The sequence below is a fragment of the Lampetra planeri genome, chromosome 49 (assembly GCF_965212315.1).
Source record: "Lampetra planeri chromosome 49, kcLamPlan1.2.h2, whole genome shotgun sequence".
NCBI lineage: Eukaryota > Metazoa > Chordata > Hyperoartia > Petromyzontiformes > Petromyzontidae > Lampetra > Lampetra planeri.
The window spans coordinates 163,106-190,077 of record NC_136155.1 but is presented as its reverse complement, the minus strand read 5'-3'; the positions used below and the strand labels follow the sequence as shown (position 1 = coordinate 190,077).

The 26,972-nt window shown below is 47.0% G+C and overlaps 1 protein-coding gene across 1 annotated transcript; it reads left to right on the top strand.

Annotated features, from left to right (window-relative positions):
* Positions 1 to 25,771, top strand: LOC144734028 (protein disulfide-isomerase-like). The gene is made up of 11 exons (XM_078616065.1): positions 1 to 276; positions 8,635 to 8,841; positions 14,091 to 14,224; positions 14,915 to 15,052; positions 16,989 to 17,093; positions 18,333 to 18,458; positions 19,476 to 19,679; positions 21,206 to 21,326; positions 22,666 to 22,847; positions 24,731 to 24,817; positions 25,665 to 25,771. Exons 1-11 carry the CDS (start codon positions 114 to 116, stop codon positions 25,719 to 25,721), a joined length of 1,524 nt encoding a protein of 507 aa, XP_078472191.1. The 5' UTR covers positions 1 to 113; the 3' UTR covers positions 25,722 to 25,771.
* Positions 25,772 to 26,972: the final 1,201 nt, after the last annotated feature.

Here is a 26,972-nt window from a genome sequence, read left to right as displayed (position 1 = left end):
ACGTCACCCTTCACCTGCGGCACCAGGAGGCACCGGGAGGATCGATCGACCACGAGACTCGCGACAGCAGCCTTCCCTTGCAGCGAGAGAGAGAGAGACTGAGAGACTAAGAGATGACCGCCTCGTCACTCGCGTCGCTGCTCCTGCTGCTGCTGCTGGCGGCCGGAGCGAACGTGAAGGCCCACGTCCCCGAGGTGGAGGGCGTCCTCATCCTCTCGCAAGACAACTTCTCCGAAGCACTGGAGAGGGATGGCAATTACCTCCTCGTCACGTTTGGTGAGTGCTTTGTGCCATAGATTACTACCGCCACCACAACCATTGGAATCATCATCACCACGACCACCATCATTATCATCATTATCACAACCACCACCAATACCGGTACCGTCATAATGATCGTTATCATTGGGTATGATATACCCACTTCTGTACGTCATCCCATTCACCAATGCAATGTCACAATCCATCTCAATGTTCCGCATAAACTGATCTCATCGCTCCGTCTCCATGCCACGTTGCTCCTTCGGCTGCGATTCTGTCGCAGACAATTCCCGAACTGAAATTTCTACCGTCTCAAGGTATGACACCGATAGCGCAATTGAAATATACCCAGGAGATAAAGTGAGATAAAAATACGATATGAAGCTGGCCAAACACCTCAAGAAGGACCCTGGGGCAGTCCATATTTATATATTGATGTGTTCTCCATCGATCAATCTGTCAGAGTAAAAGGTTGCATCCCATTGAGACAACGCGCGTTTCACAAGGGGGACCTGGTCAAATCAGCCGGCAATGTGTGCTGCTACCCCTTGTCAATCCATTGCTGGATGGAGGCCTCCCCAAGTCCGTGTCGAGGTACTGTTTGACGATACCTCACCGCGTTGGTCAGTGCAGGTTGGCGATGAGACGGGGGTGGGCAGGGCTGGTTGAGATATAATTCACCACTGACGATGTTAGACGTGGCCGAATAAAATGCAGTTCGCTAACCACTACCCCACCACTCCACCTGCTAAAATCAATAGACCGCGTGCGACGAGAGTTGTACTGTTGGCAGTTGAAGGGTGAATGCAGGCAGCAGCTGGAGATGTTCACACTTGGATTGACTCCAGGTTCCCATTGTGCTGCCTCCACGCTCCTTGATCGCAGAGTGGCTCTTCAATCAGACATCATCTCATGAATGTTACGTCGCTGGGAAGTCGTATCCGTGTATCTCGCCGCACTTAGCATAGCACCATGCCCACAGACGTATTCCGTGTCACTTAACTTAAGAATACAAATCTTGATTTATGCTGGAGGAGGAATCCGATGAGCTATAAAGCTCTTTTCCACAGATGTCCAGTAGGGGCAAGTCATGACGTTACAACAAACAATACAACAACATAATAGGAGTGCAAAGTATAGGAAATGTAAACAAATCGCTTAACACACATATACAAATAAAACTATTTTTTTTCTTACCAGGTAAAAACCACTAAGCTATTAACTTTTTTTTTTAGAAGCGACCTGACCACAAATGATAGTTCAACGAAATTCAACATATATACAAGTCGATGGATGTTGCTCCATTTCCACTGCTCACGCACCATGCACGCTCACAGCTGCACATCATCCCCTGCTGTGTGCCCCCCCCCCTCCCCCATGGTCACCATCTAAGCAGCTCTGTGCAGGCTCAATCCCTGCTTGGCTTCTGGGACAATCCCGGTGGTATTGTTCCAGGGGGGAGGATGGGGCTGGCATCGTGACAGATTTCAAGTGAAATGTGAAACTTGCACAGACTTCATTAAAGTCAAACTGAGAAAGATGTCGCTTTCCCCACGACACGATCGCCAATATCCGCTTCCCTCCCTCTCACCCACCCCCAGTTGCTGATGTTGCTATAGATGTTAAAAAACACTGCACGGTTTCGCGATGAGGATGTCTGTCACCCGACCCGCTCTTGCAACATCTGCAGCTGTATGTTGAACTTCTTTCGCACCGCACGTAGCCAAGCGTGCTGATCGGAGGGCTGAGTGCTGACGGTAAGGAGATATCTCGTGAAATGGATCCACAGGTTGCATTCGGGGTTGCTGATGAGTGCTGGCCTGGGCGTGTGGGGTTTTGAGGGGTTGTGCAGTCACCCATTCCGCCAGTGCACGAACATTCGAGGCGGCTAATGTCAGCACCAATAAAACAAAGCCTTCAACCTTTCAAAACATCTTAGGACACGCATGCTTTGCCAAAATATTACGGGTTCACAATGGACGCGACTGACACCGTGACCGACAAGGTGTGGATAGGCTTTTATGCGGCTGCATTGACAAAGTGCGGCGAATTAATAACTTTTTTTTTACTTTGGATGCATCAACCCTCGCCTGCCCAACCCTAACGCCGCATTGACTCGATGAAAGCCAAACAAAGAAACCTCAAGCACACGATGCCACTTCTCAATGCGGAACGATTACCTCCAGATTACTCAATTGGGATCGCACAATTGCAACATCTCCTCCTGCGAAATCTTGGCAGGACCCTCCTCCTGAACAAGAGTCTTGAGACTCGATGAGGCTTTTTTGAGTGAACAACGAGCGGAGTATAGAGGATGCTGTGGCCTTTGTGACCTTCGCTGTGCTGTGGGGGGCTGGAGGAAGGAGGGCACGGGACCACGCCATAGCAGGAAGGTGGTTTAAGCCACCGGTTTAGCCCCTTTCGGGCTCACGAGTGACACCTTCCTCCCCACGATCGACGGTGACTGAAACGACAGCGGCAGCGATGGCTTATCGGTGACGCCATGGCCATGAAGCGGGCAGGGGCGTGGGTACACCAGACAAAGATGCCCCGTGTCACCTTGATAGACCGTTGGGGCAAGCAGTTAGCGACGACCTATGAAGCCCGCATGGCATACGAGGGGGTGGCTGGCCAGCACCACGCTCGGCCGCCTTTGTCTCCCTAGTGGATATATATACCGCACCAGGTACTCATTTGAGGCTGAGTCGACCTACGGGAGGCCCATGACTGATTCAGATAATCCTCACCGGTGTTGGCCGTGAGCAGGATTCGAACTCAGGTGGCCAGTTCGGTGGGCAGTGCCCTAAGCGCTACACTACCACTCCCTACTGCCAACACCAACACCCGCGCCATTCGCCACAAAGTGACGGTGACGTCACCACGGCGCCTGTGCCAGGCCAGGTGCACTTTGAGGCCACATGAAGTGCCAAAAGCTCGCTGACAGGAGGCCTGGGGACAGACTCAGGTACCATGGTTAGGCTGACTGAGATGACTGGTAAATACACCAGCTGTACCCCCTACTGTGCCAACTTGCTGTATTTTAGTCGCCCGGTTCTCCGCTCGTTGTTGTGAGCGTCTGCCTCCAATTGCCTGCCCAGTAGCGTCCTTCACGAGCCTCCTCCACAGAGGCCGGTCCTGACACTGCTGGTACCAGTCGTCGGAAGGTCCACTCATTTCCACATCCTCCCGTACCGCATCAGTCCATCTCTTCTCCAGCCCATTTCGTGCCCGTTTAGCCCCCTCTATGCGGCCAAGCAGAAGCCGACTGGGCATGCGGGCTACATCACCCAGCCAACGCAGCCTTGCTTGCCTGCCGGAGGAGCTCACTGATGGGAATGTGTCCAGATCTTTCAAGGATTTGTGAGCTCCTCACACAATCCAACCTGGTTAAACCTAGGATCGACCGTAGGCATGCCAGCCTGAATGTTTCTAACCGGCGCAGATATTCCATTAGAGGGGTTCACGTTTCACAAGCATAGATAAAGGAGGGCATAACTGGCCGAGAAGACCCGAAGCTTCGTGCTGTGCGACAGACCAGGTAGCTTCCACACAGCATTGCGCAACCGGTTACAGGCACACACACACAGCACACACACCTCAGCTCGTCACAACCGGGACAACACCTGGCTGACTTCTCACAGCCAGACGTGGCACCTCCGAGCCGGCTCCAAAAGAAATGCCGCGTCAGTGACCCTCATCGCTGAGCTGTGTCGGCATCTTTGTCGCAACTCCAACACCTTACATCTCATCTCAAATATTACAATGCCCCACTGCAGTTTAGCCCAGAGAACCCCCTAGTTGGCAGCTGTCCCTGTGCGGCACAAGGTGTGCGCAGATGATAAAAGGGCTTTATAACTGACAGAACGTGCGTTATAAGCATGACCGGTTGCAATGTTCATAAAGACTTAAGGCAGGCTCGTGTTGAGTGGACTGTAGTTGTAAATGAACTCTTTATTCAAAGTGGAAATGCAGCAAAAATAATAAAACTATACATTTAAAATGCGGGTACAAATAAAAGGTTATGGAAAACCAATATCACGATGATCATCAAGTCGAATGGTGAAACGTGATGTTGTGGCCACATCACGGTATATCTGTTTCAGATGAATTTTGACTTTTTCTGAGACTTGTGTTTTGGTTGGCGGTTGTGTGAATGAGCTCTGCTCCTCGCTTGTCTCTTCCCCTATGGGTGCCCTTGTTCCGCTCTGAAGTTTCCCCCTCTCTCTTTTGCCCCAATGATCTCGTATTTTAATCCGTTCGTTCTCATAGTCGACATGCGTTCGTCATACACACAGTGGGAGGGGAGCCGAAACCGAATGTTATGTAAGCTGAATTTCTTTCGCACCGTACGTAGCCGACCATGCAAGGACAACTAAAATGCAGGATAGACACAAGCAGATCGTATCGTGACTCATTCTGGTCAGTGTTGCAACGTTTGCTTAAAGTTTCATTCATACTCTTAGGTTCTTTTGGTAAAGTCACGTAGGTAAAATAATAAAATAATAATAAATACACCTGATGACGGAGGCTTGTGTTGCTTCCGAAACGTCGTGATTTAATTTAGTTATTTTCATGTATTATTATTTTACTATTATTTTACCTACGTGATTTTACCGAAAGAACCTAAGAGTGTGAATCCTTGCAGTCACGAACGCTTCAAATCTAGTTTTCTTCATGTTGACTGCATTGTGCCCCCCCCCTGCCCCCCATGGGTTATTGCACCCCCCTCGCAACCCATTAAACGAGGTTATGGCACAGACTTGCGCTCATCCAGCAGTGGATTGACAAAGGGCTCCACGCGTGTCTGACATTGTGCGTTGCGTTTATATGTGCTCGATGAACATCCGTCGGTTTATTCTACGCTGAGGTGGCACGTTTCTATGTGTTCACACACAAACACGTGTTTTCACACATTTGGACACTTTGATAACAACACGGTGTGTTTAATAGAATAAGTCAAATTGTTAAGCAGTGTTATTATGCAATTTTGTTCCAAGGTGTTGCCAAAACAATGACACGTGAGAATGTCAAATGGAGGCCTGCAGATTATTCAAGGCGATGCATTGTTGTGGAAATCTTTTTTCCAGAATGTAAAATATGTCACTCGTGATTTTGTTACGCACTATCATTTTTTTAAAGTTCAGAGCGTTCCTGCGGCCTTCGTACAGAAATGTACAAAAGTACGATGTAATTTTTTTTGCGCTGAAAAACACGAGTGAACTTTACACACCTTCAGTAGACACGCCCGTGTTAAACTCCGTTTACCTGCAGCTATTACCAAGGTGAACACACGCTCAGAGATCGCAAGTGCTTAATTTCAACTGGAACAGTCTGGAACGCTGTGCTTTGCAATTATTTCGCGTGTTATTTCTAAATTATATATATAATATTTATTTTTAATAATATATATTTTAATACTTGTTTAGGAGATTACACATAGCAACACAGGATACAATCACGTAGAATATATATTATATAGATTAATATAGAACCGAATATTTACGTTCTCCACCACGACACTCATGTACAATGTTACTGTCGTTATCATGGATTGGCATACTTTGTATTCTAGTGGTAGTGCCTTATGCCAGTAATCCCTACTCCAATCCAGCCTTGCAGCGTTATGGAAAATATCTAGTGAGAGATGAAGCCCCCGAAGGTATCGTCCCACGGCAACATTTATGAAAGTGTTAATCTTCGCCCAGCCCTTGGTGAATCCCCTGCCAGATGACAGCCTCCCTGCACCGTGTGGGTTGTGGGGAGGGCGGTTGATTGACCATACTTCACTCCACTGGTTAGTGCTGGTTGGGAGAAGTGGGGGGCTCAGACCCGGTTCACATAACGCTCGCCACCGACATTAGTCATTTACAGGAATCAAACTCGGGTCACCCAGGTTCGAGCGTGGTGTGCTACATACTGTGCTACCGCTCCACCCACCCCCCCACCCCTTTTAGTAATTCGCTCGAGACATGTCTGAGCTGGGAATGGTGCTCCCCTGGCACACAAGGACTCACTCTTGTCAATTACGCCACAAGATCTTAAACATTTATTTTACGACAAACTACACGCTTAGGAAATTCTTCGTAAAATCGCCGTCCAACTGTGGTAGGAATCTAACCACTGATTCTGTGCAACGTGGCTTAAACGTTTTCACAAGTGATACAAATTTACAGGTACAGTTGTATTGTGTTTCATTAGTATTTTAGGTAATTATTAGCAATACATTTTCTGTTCAATGTTTACTCTGAACGTATTTGATATTTCTTGATTGAATACCTTTCACCCAAGGGAGACCTGGAAAAGCCAAACATATTCCTTCGTGCAGAACATAAACATGTGATGCGAGCGACAGTAACGTGATGTTGACGGCGTTTATATTCGTATCGTCTGAGTGGTGGATCCGACAGCACAATCTGGAATCATGAATATGTTGGGTTGATTGATTTCCGTTCAGACACTGGGATAAATCACTATCTGCTTTAAAAAATACGCTTCTGATCTTATTGGGCTTTTAATTAAATGTATATAAACACTACGTGTGAAATACCACGATGAGAGGATTATAAATAAGGATATAACGGATGGAAAATGAGAAAAACACGGGAAATGATGCCGGAATGAAATTTCCCAAGACGGACACGGAGGGCACGGCTCGAGATGAGCAGCAGGAAGGAGCGCCGGGTGCAGGAAGGGGAGAAGGAACCACCGGGCCACGGTGTCGGTGGCGACGGGAGACGGGGGAGGAAAGAGAGGGGAGAGGAGGAGCGAGCAGCAGTGAGCTGCGTGGATTCGCGTCTGTTTTCACAGCGGGTGTCGAGAGGGGAGGGATCCAGTGGGGGTGGCTACACAGAAGTCACGTGATTTAGGGGAGGCTTGGGTTGATGTAGAGATATAGATACAGACATTCTTCAATCCACTGCACGGTTTCCATCGTGGGGGGTGTTTACTTCACCACGCTGGTCAGTGCGCAGTGGTGAAGTGGGAGCTTTTCGCTATCACTTGCTAGGATTGTAACACAGTGCGATAACAACCGTGCCACTGTTCCCACAATGGGCTTTTACCCACTTAAATATTTAACGTTTAATTATTCGCATTACGTAAAATATGTACACGTAACTTTGCTGTTGTTTCAAATGGTGTTTTATACAATATTTTGTTATACACTGTGCTGGTTTGCTGTATTTCAGCCGTGCTGTTTGAGTTTAAATTCTAGTGTCAATTGGCTCTGACATGACTATTAAGATTCACTTATCAATATATCTAAGTAGCTAAGTTGTACTCGCTGCAACCACCACCAATCGCAACCTGGTAACTGACCCGAGCGGTAAAGTCCCAGGGTTCAACCTTCCACGGGAAACTTGGACAACCCTCGAACACTTGAGGACAGGCGAGGGAAGGTACGACCCCTTGCCCCACAAGTGGAGCGTGAGGAGCAGCCCAAATAGAGACTGGCCACCCAAGCCAGACGATGATTGCCCCACGTGCTGAACTCATGCCCTGAGAGATCCTTCCCTTGTGGGATCGCGACCACTCTCACTCGGCCTCACCTGAAGCCGTTGAATGGATCGCTAAACCTCGACATCAAACTACAACTGCTTCCACAGCCGTCCGAAGAAGACCTTAAAAGTGACATTGCCCCACCCCCTCCACGGACGTGCCTCTGTGTAAATGTCGTGTCCATGTGTCAATTCTGGACACGAGTAACACAACTGATGCGTCTCACCCCGCCTCATCTATCGGCAGGAAAACAGCATCAGTGCCCATTGATATGCATGTATGGCTACCACCTCTGAGATACATAAAAAAAAAACTGGGACATGTCATGGGCAGAATATCTCACGTTAACACAAGATGGGAGAACTACATGTAACTGGCAAAAGCCTGAACTGCTAATATTTAATGATCAAGGAGAACTTTTAGATTTCGCCTGGACAGCTGCCTCAAAACAAGGCCAATTCTGGTAAAACCAGGACAGGATGACACACTGGGATGTCGTCAAGGAGCATACACCATCACCACGTGAACCACGGTCATCCTCGCAGCTGCTTTTGGCTGGCCATCGAACAAATAGGGTGACCGCATCGCGCGCTTTCAGTTGCGTTACGCTCTCCCTTCCAATATTAGGAAGCCACTGGAGCTCTGCACTAGCATCTAGATTGAAAACTCCTTTATTCAGAACTGCTTTGTGTTTAGTTAATTGTCCTTTCCCTCACACCTCCGATTAGCGCGGTTGGCTACGTACGGTGCGAAAGTAGTTCAACGTCCATACATGCACACACACCCGTCTTTACCCATGTGTACCCTGCCGGACTTGAGTAACACAACAGTTGCATCTGAACCCCTGCTGTCGCACCCCTGTCTCGGCACGAGCAGTGTCCGGCTCTTGCGAAAAGTGCTCCGAGTTGCCGCCCAAGCTTGCCCGGACCGTCGAGCTCCTCCGGGAGCGCGGCGCTCCGGTGCGGCTCGGCTCGCTGGACGGGGAGACGCACGCAACCCTCGCCACCGAGTTCGACGTCTCCCACTACCCCGACTTCCTGCTCTTCGATCCAGGCTCGCGCGCCAAGCCCCGGCACTACCACGGTGAGCACCGCCACTCCGCCACCGCCACGGCTTCCCATGCGCACGACGCGAGGGCGCCTGGTCACGCCGTGCCTCGTTCTTGTGCGCTGCGCGCAAGGCGCACACGGACACACACAAGGGCCACACCGATGTGGCGTTATCTTAGGTTTCTTGGGTGGAATTGTAGCGCGGTGGGTAGCGCGCTGTGCTCTGAACCCGTCGACCTGCCTCTCAAGGCCTCCTCCACACGACTCTGTCTTGTGGGTTGCTTGACCATACTTCACCGCACTGGTCAGTGACAGTTGGTGCAGCGAGGGGGCCCAGAACCGGTTAATATATCACTTGCGACTGATGCTAGCCATGACTCAGATTGCTAGATTCATCGCGCACTAATTGAAAAGGATAACTTTGAACCTTAGTAATGGCTAAAACATAACATCTGCAATATAAGACTCACGTACGCAAGATTTCTAAATCTGGTGGTGTATGCATTTATGTATGTTGAACTTTGTTCGCACCGTACTTAGCCAAACGTCGCTAAATAATAAAGTTCCTCACAAACTCCTTTTGGGAAAAAAAACTCTCATGCTCCATGCCCCCCATTGGATCTCCAATGTTTAAGTCAAGAGTCAGCCACCGTCACCCCCACAATGAGGCTTCACTAATGGCCAGGGATATGCTTCATCTGGGTTTGTGGCCTGGATAATATTTGGCAAACTGGCAACACCGCATCCAGTGTACCATTTACCATGAGTGTGGATCACGAATTACATTTCTACTCCAGTCTCCCAGCGGCCAGGAAAATATTCAGTGCGAATTGAAGTTCCGAGCTAAAGATAACCAACTATTCAATCGCGAAAACGATCGTGAAAACAAGACCAGCACGATAACATTTTTAAACTTTCGTACAAGGCTGACAGTGATAAATGTGAAACATGGCACCTCCTTGATTTTCTCTTATTGTTATTTCTCGTCGGAGCCTGCACTCGCCGGCGATGACTGACAGCCGAGACTTGTCCATCGGCGATAGAGGCGGCGCAAGCTGGAGGCGCACTGCGGGCACTTTGAATTCGCCGTCAGATCTCGAGCAGGCACACAATGGGCGACTATCGCGAGGGAGGGAGCGACGATCGAGAGGGAGCGATGCAACGATTGTCCTCGTCTTTTCCATGGCAGGATGGGTCGTCGTGAGCCGGGCACCTCGGTGGCAGTTAACTACCTCGCCAAGTATGCAGGAGGTCGTGGGTTTGATCCCAACCCTAGGACCTGCTGTATATTGGAGTTGGCATGTTATCGCCGTGGTCACGTAGATTTTTGTCGAGGTCCTCCGGTTTTTCCCTCCACATTTAGAAACAAGCATTTAGAGTGTTTGGCTGCTACTATACATTTCCACACGAAAACCACTTGATTAGGCTATCATTTGTGGCCAGGTCGCATCTGAAAAAGAGCTATATAGCTCAGTGGGCCTCAACAGGTAAAATAATAAATAGTAAAATAGTAACTCGTCAAAGAGCTTAAACCATCACCACTCTGGTTATCCTCGCAGTGGCGGCTTTGGGTAGCCGTTGAACAAAGGCGGTGGTCACTGCATTGCGGCGCTTTCAGATGCGCTTCTGCGGCCGTCTGGAACGCTCTTTCTTCTGATATTAGGAAGCCACTGGAGCACTTTTAAACCACCTAGATTAAAAACTAATTTCTTTAGAACTGATTTTCATGTTTAGTTTGTTGTTCTTCCCCCGCACTTGCAATTTGCACGGTTGGCTATTTACAGTGCGAAAGAAGTTCAACGTCCATACATACAAGGACGTTGTACCGTGTGAACGGAATATTCAGGGCATATTTGGACACTTTGGCAATCACGCAAATGACTGTGGCATGCTGGTGAACCCTCAGAGTGATGAATTTGGTTCACATTTCTTGCAATAGAGCTCTGTATTAAGGGTTAGGTGGATTGTTGTATTGCAGGGCCTGTGAAAGACACTGGCGGCAGGCCTTCATCCTGCAATGGATAGATCATGGTTGATGATCGTGATGATAACACAAATTAAATGGTCTCATTTATAGCAATCGTGGACCCCCTACTTGCAGACTAATGGCCACTTGCAGGCTTGTGCTGAGTCACCGTCTGCCACGCAGGGACAGCTGCCACTGGGGGTTTCCGTCAATTGATGGAGATGACATTTGATGTGAGGCGTTTTGAGATGCTTAGGCATTTAAGCAAGCGATGTATAAATGTAAAGATTACCACTGTGGGTTTTATAATTCTGGACAATATCCTTTTCATTTGACTGCCCATTGACAATGCATTTATTGATCCGCCTCTATTTGTACGAGCGACGTTGTGTCGTACAAGGGGGAACATTTTATATAAAAAATAATGACACGAGAACAATTTCTGGGCGTTTTCGTCCGAGTCACGTCCGACGTTCACAGTTCGTGCGTCACGACATGCGTGTGTGGCGGCATGAACACTCCAGATTGCAGGCACAGCAGCTCCAGTAGCCACGCCACCGCGACCGTAAGCACGCTACCAGCACAACAGCAGATTAGGACGCAAACGTCACGTGATGCCGAGCAGAGCTGGCGTCACGCGTAACTCGATCTGGGAGCGCGCGCTTCTCATCTCCGCACAAACTCCGCTCTCAGATCGACTATCTCACATCTCACAACAAAAGCCCAAAGAAGATGACAAAATTTGCGATGTATCATTTTCTTCGTTCCGTCTGCTACCTCGTCTCCACAGACCTTCACAGCGTGTGTCATGCTTACGGGCAGGTGGGGTTCATTGATACGCCGCAACGACCTTTTTACCGTGTTTTTCTTGATGCAATCAAATAGACCCCGCCGCCCACGAGGTGTTCATATCCCATTTCCAAATGTCGGGTGTGGTGACCACGATGATGCGCACAGTGGGATTGGTGGACCATGCAGCGATGGTGCATGAAGGGACTGGAAAACAGAGGCGATGCCTTTAGGAGGGGGCTCAGGAGCCCATGGTGTGTAAGCCCAGTCGCCACTCAGCCTCTGAGGACTGTGAAGAAAAACGATTGTCTTAAACGTTGCCTATTAGAACTTTTTTGTTATACTATTTTTGTATCTTAGCAGGTAAGGCCCACTGAACTCGGAGGCTCTTTTTCAGAAGCGACCTGGCCACAAATGATAGCTCAACAAGTGGAGTATCACATGGAAATGTATAGCGGCCAAAATACTCTAAATGCATGTTTCTACTATTAAAATATTTATTTGGTTTCCTATGTAGAACCTTGTTATGGCTGAACATGTTCAGACTTTGTTACTTGTGGCCTGCCGATATAAAGTGTCAGGGTTCTCCCCTCACTGGTGTGGAGTTTCTCCAAGAAATCCTGCTTCTTCCCACGTGGAAAAAGACTTCACGCTGAAGCAATAATAGATGGAGCATTAATTGCTAGTAAATGTGACTATTTTATTAGTGTTGGCTATGTCGGGTGGTGGAGGGTTTCCCAAATTAAATTTGGATATATCAATAATTAAATAAATGGATTATTTAATCATAATTGAAAATAAATAAGTCTTAATACTGAATTACTTTCCTTATATAAAAACAATATATTTAACCTATTTTCTGTGAAACTACTACTTGAATAAACACTTCATAAATGTCATCGTCACTTCTCACTGCACTCACATTTCATGCAGCCACCCACAGGCAGCGTTGGGGAGTGAGTTACTGCATTCAGCAATATGTAACCATATTGCTGAATGCAGTAACGACGCACTATGGTTGTACTACATCCCTTCGTTCTCAGTTTTGTAATCACATTACTATATCAGCGTGTACCAACTGATTGCATTCTGGATGCTGTTATTAGAAAAGTGGACATGTCTTCACAAACGAAATAAAAAATGCTTAAAGGTTAGAGATGGGCGTCGCCCCAGAGTCATAAACGAAGTGGGGGGGGGGGGGGCTAGTGATGGTAAAGTGAGAAATTTGCAGGTAAATGTACTGTGGAAATGTACTGTGTACGTGTACTGTGTAAGTGTACTGTGTAAATGTGATTAGCAAGTCAATGTAGGCTCGCAGCGCGCCTTCATGTACTTGCTAATCACATTTACACGGTACATTTACACAGTACACTTACACAGTACATGTACACGGTATATATTACCTGCAAATTTCTCACTTTAACATGACTAGCCCTGCCCCCCCCCACTTCGTTTATGACTCTGGGGCTACGCCCATCTCTGACCTTTACAAGCAGCAGCCAGCCTCAGCAGCTTCCCTCCTCTTTCTTCCGCCTGATGACGGTTGATTGCGTTGCGATCGAAACGTCATGATCTATTGTTTTTTATACTTACGTGACTTCACCGAAAGAACCAAAGAGTCAAGAAAGCTTCAAATTAAGATGAATAATATCACTGTTCTTTGCTTATCCAGAAAAGCCTCTACTTGATTTCAAGATGTATGCCCTGCATTGGGATCTGCGGCCAATTCATTTTTAAGCAGTGGTTTCTATGTGGAACAAAAGTCGAGTTGATCAAGGAAACCCAGACGTACGAGAGAATAACACTCAAGAGGTTCGCACGCATGGGGTCATGAACCCTCAGGCTGCACTGCAATTTTCTGCCCACCTCACAGCCCAACGGATTCTGCGTGAGCCACCAACCTTTGCCTTCAAATTGCTGGATTACAAATGGGCCCCATAATGACAATGATAATAGTGATGTCAGACTTCGCTCGACTCTTGGCAACCTGCCAGAGAAAACAAAACTATTTTTTGTAATCTTTTTGGGTATAAAAAATAAAACCTTTAGGGATGGCTGGGTGGCTCCAGTGTGAGGGCACTGAGCGGCCGCTATTGTTATTTTGCCGGTAATCGTTTAAACCGGCGTCTCGAGTGTAGCGAGATGATGGTAGTCTCAGCCTGGTGGACTCCACGTTCATTTGCTTAACCAGCTGAGACCTCAAGAGGCTAGGATCCTCTCATTTGCAAGAATGACAGTGCGGGAAATGATTGCTATGTATCAGCTAATCGAGTAATTTGCGGTGCAGTTTTTTAATTTGGCAATAATTGGACCTTAATGCCTGACAATAAGGGCCTACTACTACGAATCATGTCAGGGGATATAGAATGTTCAACACAGCATTCTTCACCACTCGATTGCAAGCTTTGAATGTCTATTTTTTTAAAAGCAGGTTGGGAGCACCGAGACTAAAATCCTGTCTTGCGAGCGTGGTTTGGGATGAGCAACTTGCGGTGTGCGCGCCGCGTGTGGTGGATGCGCTGGGCCAGGCCTGTGGGAAGCGGAGGCCCTGGCCAAGTGGGCGGCGAGGCGAGCGGGGCCCCCAGCCGTGACCGTGGCCACCGCGGCGGAGGCCCAGGCCTTCATCGACGCCGACAGCCTCGTGCTTCTGGGGTTCTTCAAGGCGAGCAGGACGAGGAGGACGGATCATGCACAGCGAGCAGCACACGGCACCTGTCACAGTGCACAGCACGCAACACACAGTACACAGCGCATAGTACACAACACAGAGTATACCGCTCAGAATACACAGTGCATGACACAGCAACCCACACATAAAGTCTGTGCTCCCACGAAGCTGCATGGATTTCTTGGCTGGAAAACCTGAGGTGGATCTCCATTGCCTTGCCTGGCCTGCAGCCACTGCACATCCCTGGCTCTAAAGGTTGCCCCAAAAATCTATTGACAAATTAAGAGCTCTCTTCCTTTGTCAATACAATTTACAAAAACGCGATTGGAAAAGACGTAATGCATCCCAATGGTTTCTCTGTTTGTTAACTAAAGGACAAGTGACCAATCAAATTACTCGAAATTTGCATTTTGACAATTAAGTCGATTTAGCGATAAAAAATTAGAATGGATGACTTCTTTTGGTGTCTTATTAGCTGGGTAATAGAACCGACAATCTGTTGAGTAATCGATTTCGCAAATAATCGGAGATCCCGGCTCTCATCAAAGCCTGAACCATGAGTGGTGGTGATGCCACCGAGGTTGCCACTTGCATGTGTGTATGTTGAACTTCTTTTGCACCATACGTAGCCAACCATCTTAATCGGAGGTGCGGGCTATTAACTCACGTCCCCTCCCTGTGCAGGACACGGAGAGCCGCGACCTGAAGACCTTCATAGAGGTCGCCGACACATATGATGAGGCGCCATTTGGCGTCACGTCAAGCGAAGAGGTTTTCGCGAAATACGGCGTCTCAAGTGACTCCATTGTGCTCTTCAAGAAGGTGAGCAATGGGATACTTTTAGGAAACGACAGAAGCACCTCCGATTAGCACAGTTGGCTACGTACGGTGCGAAAGAAGTTCTACAAAGGAAGTTCAGCCGCCTCAATGTCAGTTAAATGCAAAGATAACCTGATTTCCAAGTTCAACCTATTTTCCAAGAAGAAGCCAGATCCCCACGTTAAAAAGTTAGACGTTGACAAGATTGTTATCAATCAGAGTAACAGTCTAATTTCCGACAGCCTAAAATGGGTTCTAGCTTAAGGGTTGAATTTCGCAGTCACCCCTAAACACATCCCAGTGGATGATATCATTGCCCAGGTTGACGTAGCCCTTAAGGAGTTAGGACACATTACTGCAGACGTGGCAAGATCGGAATTCACTGCAATCCTCAAAAACGCTAAGACACCTATTAGCAACATGACATCGTCATCCTCTCAGCCGACAAGAGCAATGCCACAGTCACCATGGACAAAACCACATACAATAACAAAATTCAGGACCTGCTTAATGATGGTAGCTATAAAAAAAATTAAAAGAGATTCCACCAACAGCCTCGCTACGAAAACCAACAATATCATCACCGATTCGACATCTTTAATCGAACCAACCAAGCGGTTTTCCTTAAAACCCTCTGCTGCTAGACCACCCATTGACTCACCCACTTACAAACTGGCCCGATTTCTGTCTGAGACCTTACAACCATTCATTGGTAAGACCACCTCAGCTGTACTTTACTCAGCTCACTTGGTATCGTCAATTAAGGTCATCTCACTATCTCCAGGTGATTTGCTCGCTAGTTTCGATGTAGTTTCAAGTTTCATTTATTAGGTGTAGTTTATACTTTAGTTTTTACGTGGTGGTTTAGTTACTGCAGCTACATACTATTAACATTCCTTCCCTTTATTAATGTTACCCCTATCCCCTCCCTTTGATGCTGCTAATCCTGCATAATGCATGGGCATAATGACTTTAAACCCCTCGCCAAACCTCCTACGCATTTCACAAGTAGTACTAATCGCATATCTGCATTTCCCATAAATATGCTAAATTCCTCTTGATATGCAAATTATTTTGTCAAGGCGCTCTTCGCCCCTCCATCCCAGCTTAAATAGTCGCTCCAAGCCTGGGGCGTGTCATTCGGACTGTCTCCTCGACAGACCTGTTCTCCACCTGAGGACGGCTGCTTGCGTTGTGGCCGAAACGTCGTGAGAATTATTTTATTATGTTTTATTTTTATTATTTTACTATCTACGAGACTTTACCGAGAGACCCAAAGAATAAGTGATACATACATACATAGGGCAAGGCAGAAGCCAGTAACAGTCGAGCAGTAGGCATCCTCTCCTCACGATGCCTCTAGAAGTGCATGGCGAAGGCTTGGAAGGAAGGGATGCTCAGCATGAGGTGAGTATGAATTTGTGGTTGCACGCCAAAAGGTATTTGCAGGGCTTAATGTCTCACTCGATACTTTCTGGAACACTGCTGTGAGCAGCGATAAGGTAATACCACTCCAGTACAATGTGCGCATATCCATAGTTACCTATCATCCTATGACCAGAATGATACAAACTAGATGCACGGACTTAGGCGAGATGGATGCGGCGTGCCAAAAAAATGCCCAGGTCAGCGTTCCGGACCTTCCCGCTCCGAAATTCAGCACTGGGTATTTGAAAGCGCTGTTCGGCCCTCGGTGAGGTCATGATGATGATGATGTTCGGCCCTCGGTGAGGTGTGAACCGCATCTTCTCCTCCGAGGTTTAATCCCTCACCGCCCGTTCGCGTCTCGCTTTCCGGCTGCTCTGGTGACGGCACAATGCGTTGTGGGTAGCCGTGGTGCCCCCCTATAGCTCCCCACGACTGTTGTTTCCTGTTGTTGCTGTTGTTGTTGTTGAACGACTCCCTCACCCCCCGCCCCCCGTGGTCGGTTTTCCGACAGTTTGACGAGGGCCAGGTGGTCTTCACGGATCAGGTGGAGCGGGAGAAGCTGTTGCGCTTTGTTCAGCTGCAGGAGCTCCCGTCCGTCGTCACCTACTCGGACGAGGTGCCGTGACTGCCCGGCATCCGCGTCCGTCGCGTCACAAGCACTTGAGTTTCGTCGGTTGGCGCCAAGAAAAAATAATACAAACATGTCCCTCACAGGCGTGGGCCCACTGTGTTACTTTGCTAAGGGGGGGGGAATAATTATTTTGTTAATTTCACTTTACTGAAGATGTTTTTTCTTTACTTTACCACAAATTTGTGATATTATCCAAGAAGGCCTGGTGACTCAGGGGTCATAGCACTGAGCCAGTACTGCTGATATCATAAGTTGGAATTCGGGCAGCTACCTATGAAGAAACTGGGTGCTCAGGTATAGGAAGTTAATGGACTCAGTCCAGGCACCAATAACTACACGAAAACTCATCCTATCAAATTTGGCTCTGTGCTTCATTAGGATAAATTCCAATCCTGAGAAATAAACAAAAACAGTTTTACATGGGATGGATGCTGCTGTGGTACAACGGTTCGCACACTGGACTTGCAATCCAGAGGTAACCGTCGTGGCAGTTGAAACAAAAAGCAGGATTCTTAAATCCGCTGTCTTGCCTAGCCCCCCCCCAGAAATCTCTGCCCAGTGTCCACCCAGCAGTACAGTAGAGATGGGTACACCAGTTAGTCTACCAATAGGTCGCGTGTGGTGAGGTAAAGTGTGGGTACCTCTTCCAAGACATCTGGCCACCGTGCGTGGTAGACACTCGCTAGCGGAGGTCCTTCTGCCAGCAGTGGCACGAGCAAGACATTTCAGAGCTGCACCCTAATCTATGTTTAAGTCCCATACTGCCAGTAGTCCATGGGTACTCCTTTGGTTCTTTCGGTAAAGTCACTTAGGTGAGAAAACAAAAAATAAAAAAAATAAGAATAAAATGTAAAAAATAATAGAAATGACTAAATTAAATCACGACGTTTCGATTGCAACACAAGCAATCATCATCAGGTGTGGAAATCACAGCTAGAACATTTTTACTAAAGTGGGAGAAATGCCGGGGCTAAGGAGTTTATATAAACTCCACACCTGATGATGATTGCTTGTGTTGCAATCGAAACGTCGTGATTTAATTTCATTTAGTTATTTCTATTTTTTTTATTTAAATTGTATTCTTATTTTTTTTATTTTCTCACCTACGTGACTTTACCGAAAGAACCAAATAGTATGGATTCTTGCAGTCACGAAAACTCCAAATCTAGAATAGTCCATGGGTGTGAATGCTCACCAGTCGGCTTGTGTGGGTGCACGGTGCAGGCGTTCCCGCTGCTCTTCAGCGGGCTGGTGGATGTGCACATCCTGCTGTTCGCCAACGCTTCCTCAGACGGATTCCCTGAGCTCTTTGAGGAGTTCAAGGCGGCTGCTCCTCCCTTCAGAGGAAAGGCAAGTCCATAGTCGCGTGGAAGCGTGGCACGTCAGCCTCCGCTCCTCGTCAGTTCGCTCTTTCTCAACAGAGCCGCCGAATACAATTAAACGTGGTTTTATTCTTGTTGCTGTATGCCCCTGTAACCATTGTAATGTGCACTGATGCCTACTTTATTGAGGGCGATGTTGGCACGTAAAATGAAGATCGACAGATTGATTGAAATACTGCCAGGCACGGACTCAAAAGTCAGCAAAAGACAAGTGCATTGCTGTGTCACACGCACCAGATACACGTGAGGGTATTCAAAGTGAAGAAACGTGAAACCCATCTCTCCACCTTGGTGCCACGGTGGTGAGATGTTAACTACCATGCCTGGTTTGATTCCGACCCTGACGTCTGTATATTTAGAGTTTGCATGTCTCCCCGTGGTCGCGTGGATTTTTCTCCGGGTCCTCCAGTTTTTCCCTCCACATTTAGAAACATGCGTTTAGAGTCTTTGGCTGCAACAAATTTTCACGTGATGAACCACTTCGTTGGGCTATCATTTGTGGCCAAGTCACTTCTGAAAAATAACTTTAGAGCTCAATGGGGCCTTACCTGGTAAAATAAAAAAAAAGTTTAGTTTTAATTTGGTTGAGAAGCAGCAAGCACGCCCGTGCCTGGACAGCCACCTCTTCTAAGACACTGCACCCCACAGCGACTCGTGCTTTCGACTCCCTGCTCCTGTCCAAGTCCAGCCTCAAGGCCTTCCTCCATTCCACCTGTCTGTCGCGTTCCCTCTATTCATTAAATATGCCTCCTCTCCCCAGGATATCCACATCCCATCGTTCTATACATCATCTTGTAATGCATTTAGATGCCAAATAAATGCTAATTGTTTTTTGATTTCCATCATTAGTCTTGTAATGGAACCGATAATTGGTAGGACTAATTGATTTTGTGAATAATTAGATATCCCCGCCCCCCCCTGCTTTACCTATGTGGATGTCCCCAGCCGGCTCTAAGAGTCCCCTCCCGGTTTGTGTTGTGGACAGATCCTGTTTGTGCTGCTGAACAGCGCGGTGCCGGAGAACGACAACGTGCTGGATCTGTTCGAGCTGACGGATGGGGCGCAGCTGCCTGCGATCCGCCTGCTCAAGGTGAACAAGGACATGGTGAAGCGCGTGCCGTCCTTCAGCGACTTCACCACCGCCAACATCACCTCGTTCTGCCAGGACTACTTGGACGAGCACAGCAAGGTGAGTCCGCGCCGGTGCCGCCAGCCTCTCGGGCGTTACGAGGCGGACCGCTGGGAGTAGGCGGACAGCCCTGGGGTGTCTGCGTACCGCTGGAAGTACGTGGACCCCTGGGGATACGTGGCAATGTCTCATGGGGTACGTGAGGCGATTTATCAATGTGTGAAATTATATCACACGTGAGAGTCATTGGCGAATAATCTTGTATGCATCTACCAATGTAAAATAATTGCGAGAGCATTTAAATCCATATAGTGACCTAGGACGATATCAAATACCTTTATAAACTCATTGAACGTACACAATGTGGTTTCCAAGAGTAACCAGCGAGCGCGAACAAATGACGTCATGTGTGCAGAGCATCCATTGAATTTTGTTGTATTCACTTGCAGTTACTAGCAGTTACTAGCAGTTACTAGTAGTTACGAGCTAGTTAGGATGCCTCACAAAATGAACAATTGGGTAAAATATTTATGTACATTAATCATACTTTTATTTCTCAGAACCATGTTGGGTCAGGCAGGGGGGTACTCGGTTGAAACAAAATTCAACAAGGGGGTACAGTCAACAAAAAAGGTTGGGGACCACTGACTTGGAATGTATTCACAAGGGTAAAGGCGAAGCCCTGCAATTGCTCGTTCACGGTAGTGCTGGCAGACGGGCCTCCATTAGAGTCGGTTATAGAGCGGCTCCTTCCAGAGGTCAGACGTCGTGAAGAGGTGGCAGTACCCACACTTTCAGAATCATAATCTTTATTTATACTGGAGGAATCCGATGAGCTATAAAGCTCTTTTTCACAGATGTCGGGGAGGGGCGGGTCACAAAGTTACAACAACAGGCAAAACCCACTGAGCTATTAGTGTCTCGTTCAGAAGCGACCTGGCCACAAATGATAGCTCAACGAAGTGGCTTATCGTAATGTACGCGACCTGCCGATCGACTAACGGCGGTGCACCCGTTTAGACCGCTGGGTGGAGAGAATCGGAGGGAGGGATTTAAGATGCTTGAGAGAGTGGCGTGAGCAAGCACTTGCAGGGCTGCACCGTTTCTTCTCAACATTTCAGATGCCATTCATCATGATTGCCAGCTGAGGACTTTCAGAAATATTTGACCAAACCGAGCACAAAGAGTTGAAAGGTCTGAAGTTGATCGATTTAAGCCGTCTAGCTCTGGTGCTGTGGAGACTGTCGACCTTTTCCCGACGTTTACATCTCACCAGGGGCTCCCGCTCATCCCCGTATTTTTATCCCCTGACAGCTGACACACCGAACGCGTCATAGGTGACCTACACAGAAGCGCGTTCCGGTCGCGCGCTGGCTCGCTCACTCGTCCGCCCTAAGTAATTGGGCCGAGGTGTTCCAGGCCTGCCACTGGGATATTGTCAATCACTGATGGCAGGTGCGGGAAGAGCCTCTAAGGCAGGCTTACGGGCCGTGGGAACGGTGTGGCGGTGTGGCGGTGTAGCGATCGCCCAAACGAACCTCGGAACGTGCTCGGCGTGCGTCTGTTGTGTTGCTGCCGTCGTGCAGCCCTTCTCGAAATCGCAGGAAATCCCCAAGGACTGGGACAAGCGGCCGGTCAAGGTGCTGGTTGGGAAAAACTTCGACGAATTGGTGTTTGACGAAACGAAAAACGTGTTTGTTGAATTCTGTGAGTCCAAAGCGCATTCACCTCATCAACTGCTTTTACACGTGATGTCTATATACACATATTCTGAGTCACAAGAAATGGAACTTTTGGATTAAGTAATAACTTAATGATATCATTTATTACGGCTGCTTGAACAAAATAGATTGTGTATGCCAATAAATAAGGAAAATAGTGCACATTACCAGCAGCTTCATGGACAATAAAAGTTACTCTTTTTAACATGCAAAAAGTTGTACAATGTACAGCCGTATGACTATCCACTGATTAATGAAGACCTCCCAAAGCCATGCTGAGCAGCAGAATTGAGTTTCCAATTTATATGATTTAAAAGTGCCTATCTCCAGTAGCTTTCTAATATTGTAAGAAAGAGCTTTCCAGACGGCCGCAAAAGTGTATCTGTAAGCACGCGATGCAGTGAACGTCTGTGTTCAATGGTTAGCTAAAGCGGCTGCTGCATAGATGATCGGACAAGCCTTCCAGCTTGTCTGTGGTTCCGCAGGAACTGTTAGATAAAATTTGCATGAACGTCACTATATTAAATTAATCAATATATTTATGTATTTATAACATTATAGGTGGAAACACCAGCATCAGCACTTAAGCTACATGGGCATCTCAGCTCCTAACGCCCTACTGTTTCAATCAATTCCAATCCTTTCTGTAAATGATAAGATACTCATCGGGCAGAAAAAAGTGCATGGAGGCTGGAAAAAAAATTTGGAATTATTTATTTGCACAAAAAGCCTTTTTATAGCAAAAGTTGTTTTTGTTTAATTTATCTTCTTAAAAATTTCACCTGGAAAATTCCTTGAGATATACATTTTTGTTTGCAAGGGTGTCCATATAGTTTGGCAGTGCCAAACTGTCCCCACAGTAACCATGGAGGGCTTGTCCACATGGACAAAGCAGCAGCTATAGAACATGGCTATACCGTGCTGATGATACCTAACAACGATGCAACCAGTATAACACAGTCGTCTCATTGTACTGCTGCTGTCTAAAATAAATTGGCAACAATGTTTACTCGAGAGAGATGTTGACCTCGGAGTTGTGGGGCTGGCTCTCACCAAAACTGAACTCTTTTTTATTTTTATCAGGTAAGGCTCACGGAGTTATATAGCGCTTTTTCAGCGGTGACCTGGCTATAAGTGATAGCTCAAGGAAGTGGCTTATCACGTAGAAAGTTATAGCAGCCAAATACTTAAAACGCACGGGGAGAGAGACACGCAAACTCCAAATATAAAGCAGGTGTTGGGGTCGGGTTCGAACCCATGCCCTGCATTCGAGGCGAGGGAGTTCACGTCGCGCCGCCACGGCGCTGGTGCTGCCCGTGCCGTAGACGCCTCGTGGTGCGACCACTGCAAGAAGCTGGCGCCCGTGTGGGAGCAGCTCGGAGTCCAGTACAAGGAGCACGACAACATCGTCATCGCCAAGATGGACGCCGAGAAAAACGAAGTGGCGGCCGTGCACATCCCGGGCTACCCGAAAATCAAATACTTCCCTGCTGGGCCCGGCAAGAAGGTGAGATCATCCTCGTCTCTATTATTTTTATTCATTTCATTTATTAGGTATAGCCCTGTGAGCCATGCGGCTCTTGACTCGGGTGCAACTGCAACAAACAAAAACGTGACTACACGCAACAGAAAAATCCAGGAAAAAACAGCAAAGTCTTCAGGAAAAAACACCGTATATCAACGCTGTGTGCAAAAATCCCAGTGGGATGCAAGTCAAACAATAACAACCATAAGACAATTTAGATAAAAGTTATCAGGCTAACTCTGTACTACAACAAACAAACATGGCTAAACCAAAACTTTTCAAAATCACCAAAATAAAACTATAAAAACAATGTAACAGTGATCAGTCATTACATCCCTAGGTGCCAACGCAAAGCGGTATTTGAAATGTGACAAAGTCAGCTTTAACCGCGCACACTCTTGAAGAGATGTGATACATTAAGGATTGCAGACGAGCGGGAAGGCAGCAAGCAGACAGGTGCCCAACAATTACCCAAAGTCTGCGGTTCTTAATCTATGCTCAAGTTCTTCCAAGCAATGAGCGTTTATACTTGTGGGAGGGCACCGGACCACCCAGAGGCAACCGACATGTGCGAGGGGGCAACTCTACCCCACATAGATGGCATAGTTGGAGATTAGTCTACATTTTGCTGCACCTCCTGGAAAGCCAGAGGGTAGGGTACCTCGACACCCATTGGAAGGGCCCTTTGCAACAACGTATGTGATACATTAACCGTTGCCTCCACATTGCAAGATTACAGGTGTGCACCACTGTCGCCAAGATGAATTACTTAGTAAGGAGGGATGTGGTCGTGGTCTGTTGGTAAGCATACTTAAGTTGCAATCCAGAGGTCACCGGTTCGATCACCTGGGACAAGTTTCTGAAATCCCCCCATCTCTGGCCACCCAACATTCGAAATCGATGCGCCGCAGTTAATTGGCAAGTCGAGTGCGGTGGGGTAAAGTGTGGGTCTCCCACCTCTTCCAAGACATATGGCGAACCTGAAAAAGTAGGACAACCACACCTTCTGGAGGGGCTCTATAGAGCTCCAACGAGTTGAGAGTCTCCTGTCAGCAGTGGCATGAGCAAGCAATTGCAGGGCTGCACCTTTACTTTGTTCTATATCTACAACAAATGAGAGTAACAAAATTGAAAAGCTGAACTGTGCTCGGGACTACTCTCCTTTTTGCCCACTTTATTTGAGACGTGTATACGCTATTATTATTATTATGGCTTTGCTTGTTTACCCAGGAAAGCCTCACAAGTCTCACGACTCATTTTTGGGAGGGTCTTGCCACGTTTTCTCAGTCGGGGGCAATGCTTGCTGTGTCATCCTAACAGCGTAATTTGCAGGTAATTTTTCTGTATTGGAATTTTTTGGCCAATGGCAGTTACAATTTTATCTGAAGATCATATTTACCCTGAGGGTTGTGGGGGTTATTTTACCATACTTCACCATGCTGGTCAGTGAGGGTCGCTGATGGTAGGTAGCATAGAAGTACAGGACGATGCAAGCTGCTGCACTGCCCTCTGCTGCCAACCATGAAGCCCTGCAAACTCTGTGGCAACCTGTCACGGTGGCCCCAAGCACAGTCCAAGCGCAGCTCTGCTTAGCTTCCGCGATCTGATGAGATTGGGTGCATTCCAGGTGATTTTATCTTAGGATAAATGAAATGTGTTTAGTTTGTTGCCCTTCCCGCACCTCCGATTAGCACGGTTGGCTACGTATGGTGCGAAAGAAGTTAAACATACACACAATGCAGTCAAAAATAAAAACAGCGGCACCAACACCTACAGCAGATCCCAGTTCATGCGTCTCAGCCTCGTGCCCAGCCACTCGTGTGTGCCTCCTCCTCCTCTTCTGCTGCCGCTGCGCTTGGGTGTAGATAATCAACTACACGGGGGAGAGGACTCTGGAGGCTTTCACGAGCTTCCTGGAGAGTGGAGGCCAAGTCCAGAGCAGCGGCGACACGGTGAGCACTAACGCACTGCGACAGCCATGACCTGACCCCACCCTAACCCTGGACCGAGCCCTCTTAGCTTAATGCTAATGCTGACCCTAGCCAAAGCCCTTACTACGCCAAGCTGAATAAGCTTAGCACTAACCTTGACAATAACCCTGATTTTCACCTGGATATTAACCTTCACATGAAACTTAAGACTTAAAATCACCCTGTCACTCTAACCTGTACACTAACCCTAATTATAAACTTTACACAGTCACCCTAACTTTCACTTCAACCCTTATCCCTGACCCTAACCGTAAATATGTGACCAAACTTTAGCCCTAACCTTAACTATGACCTTAACTCTAACCCCTGATATTAAACCCATCCCCAGCCCTGATCCGGGTATTCCCGAATTCTACATTTTGTTCTAAACCTGATTCGAACCTCAACCCTTAAACTCGGTTACATATATCACATAATGAACAGTGTATATAACATGGGCTATAAAAGAACCATTATTATTGTGGTCTATACAATCACTCTTTCATTAGTGCACTTCGTTCATAAACTGTCCTAAACCATGAGGCTTAAATTTGAGCCACTTTTACAGTTAGTGCGAGTTTTTTGTTAATCAAAGCAATTTAATCTCGCCTCTTGTGATATATCAATACAACTTTTAATTACACGATAAAGTATCTGTTTTAGGGACAACGGCTGGATCAATGTCAGTTACATTGAATAATGCAAAGCCAGCCTACTGAGAATCAATAACCACGTGCCTTTGTGAAACGACACTTGTCAGCTCATTATCATCTACAAGGGAGATTGCGTTGCGTATAATCATCGGTTGGAGCTCTTGTTTTTTTTTCAGGATGGGAAGATGGAAGAACCTTCAAACAAAACGGATGATTTAAAGGAAGAATTGTGAACGTTTTTAATATTCGTGAAATTAAACAGCCCACGGGCACAGTAAAATCATCTTGTTTCCATTGTTGCATTGGTGTTTCGCAATATTCATCAAAAAGGGGAAATGTAAATGTATGTTGCCAAAACATTTTAAAAAGATAAACTTTTTATGTATTAGCCATTCAGCTGGATCTAAGATTGCTGTAGGCCTGAATTCTTCAAGAGCCCATTGCCGATTATAATCAACTCTAATAATGATAAATAATAAACAATTACTTCCATGGTCAATCCTCTGCTGGATGAAGTCCTCCCACAGTCAAGTCGTTCGTGACGGTTATTAACGACACTTCACCACACTGGTCACTGCAAGTTGGTGAAGGGGCCCCCCAGACCTTTTTAGATATCAATTGCCACTGATGTTACCCATGGGCGGGAATCGAACTCGAGTCACAAAGTTCACAATGCGGTGTGCGGACCACTGCTCGACGTGAAACACAGCCACCGCTGAAATATGGGCTCTGGTAATCAGTGAGGTAATTTACTTATATTTGTTGAATGCACAGGTTTATAGATATTAGCCTATGGCTATGAACATGGAATGATTATTGAGCAGGCCACAGTTACACACGGCCCAGAAATTACCCAAGAGGACCATGCATTTTTTTACTGCCATCAATTCAATACTGCATCTGTATGCATTTGTTCGTTCTTTCTCCAAATTCTGGCACAGGCTCTTTCCCATTTGGGGAATACAAATTATTTTAACAATCAAATGGGATGCTAATTCTTCAACCAATGTTTTGTCTGTATCAGCAAACATCTACAGGCAATTCATTATTGTAAATCGATTTCCCCATTGTAATTGACAATTGACTGTCCAGACTCATCATACTCATCCATAACACTGCCTTAAAACAAAACATAGATAACCTGCGACGTTTTGGGCAATGTCCCTTCGTCATAGCATATAAGGGCTGGTGCTTGAAACGTCATCAATAACATATATATATTTATTTTAAGGCACCAGTGTTGTTGACGAGTGTGTCGAGTTTTTTTTAGTTGTACTTCTGGATCAATGCCAACGCAGCAGCAGCAGCATCAAACGAAATTTGTTTTGATAGACTCTGTTGGTTTGTCAGATGTAGCCAGGTCCTTTCCTCTCTTTACTCCATGCGGGAGGAGTAATTCGTGTTTTCTGTGCACAAAGCACAACCTTTGACACAGTCATGAAATTTTTTTTAAATAATGTATTATTTTACCAGAAGAGCCACAC

Excerpts from the sequence above, each read along its gene's own strand:
- LOC144734028 (XM_078616065.1), top strand. The coding sequence starts at position 114 with ATGACCGCCTCGTCACTCGCGTCGCTGCTCCTGCTGCTGCTGCTGGCG. Across the intron at positions 277-8,634 it reads TTACCTCCTCGTCACGTTTG|TGTCCGGCTCTTGCGAAAAG; the intron begins GTGAGTGCTTTG and ends CGGCACGAGCAG. Across the intron at positions 17,094-18,332 it reads TCGTCACCTACTCGGACGAG|GCGTTCCCGCTGCTCTTCAG; the intron begins GTGCCGTGACTG and ends TGCACGGTGCAG.